The sequence below is a fragment of the Halyomorpha halys genome, unplaced genomic scaffold (genome assembly GCF_000696795.3).
Source record: "Halyomorpha halys isolate HHAL.00 unplaced genomic scaffold, Hhal_1.1 Scaffold1819.1, whole genome shotgun sequence".
Lineage (NCBI taxonomy): Eukaryota > Metazoa > Arthropoda > Insecta > Hemiptera > Pentatomidae > Halyomorpha > Halyomorpha halys.
In genome coordinates, this window is record NW_027104726.1 from 1 (window position 1) to 1,216 (window position 1,216).

General features: G+C 27.5%; 1 protein-coding gene across 1 annotated transcript in view; it reads left to right on the plus strand.

Annotated features, from left to right (window-relative positions):
* Window positions 1-774: 774 nt before the first annotated feature.
* LOC136797340 (serpin B4-like) overlaps window positions 775-1,216 on the plus strand; it is a gene marked incomplete at its 5' end in the record, with an annotated part of 16,071 nt that continues 15,629 nt past the window's right edge. The window contains 1 exon segment of the mRNA XM_067053631.1: window positions 775-893. Coding sequence (XP_066909732.1) covers window positions 775-893 — 119 coding nt within the window.

Consider the following 1,216-nt stretch of genomic DNA (forward strand, 5'->3'; position numbering starts at 1 on the left):
CCGGACTTCCTTTCCCCACTAAATACCAGTAGCAGTACCAGTAAGATTGATATATTCCACATAATTTCTGCCATGTTTCTTGAAGAACTTTTTGAATTTAGTAGAGAATTTTAATCATGAAACTTTCATATTGTGACCTGCTATATTTTTTTTTTTAAACTAATAATTATGGTCTTATGAAAAATTTAAATTTATGCAGGTTAGATTAGCAACTAAACACTAAAAAAATAAGGATAGATATTGATATAGTATGGACAGTTAGTAATAAGTTTTTGCCATGTTCATATATAGAAAAGAACTAAGATGCTCTGTAAGGAAGTGATAATGACTCTATCTATTTGTTTCTCAGTTAGAGAATTCATTCTTTTGGCTTACAGTATTATAATAAATAATCAGTATCATCAGTTTTAATGGGTTTAAGACCTTTGTAATGTTTAGATGATGAAATTAAATTGTAATATTTTCATGCATTTTAGTTCCCGACTAATTGATTTTATTATTATTATAAATTCATAGTAATAATAAAATAAAATAGATTCATTATATATTTTATCATTTGATAAATCATTTCATTAATTGACAATACATAATTACATCATATATAAAAGAGTAATATAGTTAGTTAATAAGTATTGTTGATTGTCCTTTATGCTATAAAAAATACCTCTTTAATAATTTATCCATGTCAACTGTATAATATTATTGTTTTCTATTTTAATGGAATTAATCATACTAGTTATATGCAAGATTTTTCATGTTATAGACAATACCTAGTGCCTTTAGAGGTGCTAACTTCTCAGGAATAGCGGATGAACCCCTTGAGATCAGCAAAGTTCTACAAAAGGCTTTCATTGAGGTTAATGAAGAAGGTACTGAAGCAGCAGCAGCTACTGGTAAGCTCTTAATTCTTAGATTACTTTTGGCTTTGTGGTGTGGTGCTTTTTAGAGCTTTTTTCTTTGTGATATTTCTAGGTACAATTGTTAAAATTTTATATTTGCTTATTTGGGTCCTATAAAAATTCATCCATGAACCATTACTTTTCTAACATTTAAGGTTGGACAATATTTGGATTAAACAAGTATTTCATATAAAGTGATTCTCGTATGACTACCAGCTCCACAGTTACGGGAGAATAAATCTTTACATACAAGTTTTTTAGTGCTTATTCTGGTAGTTTGGTTGAATTTTGAATAGTACATTTACATATTTCCAAAA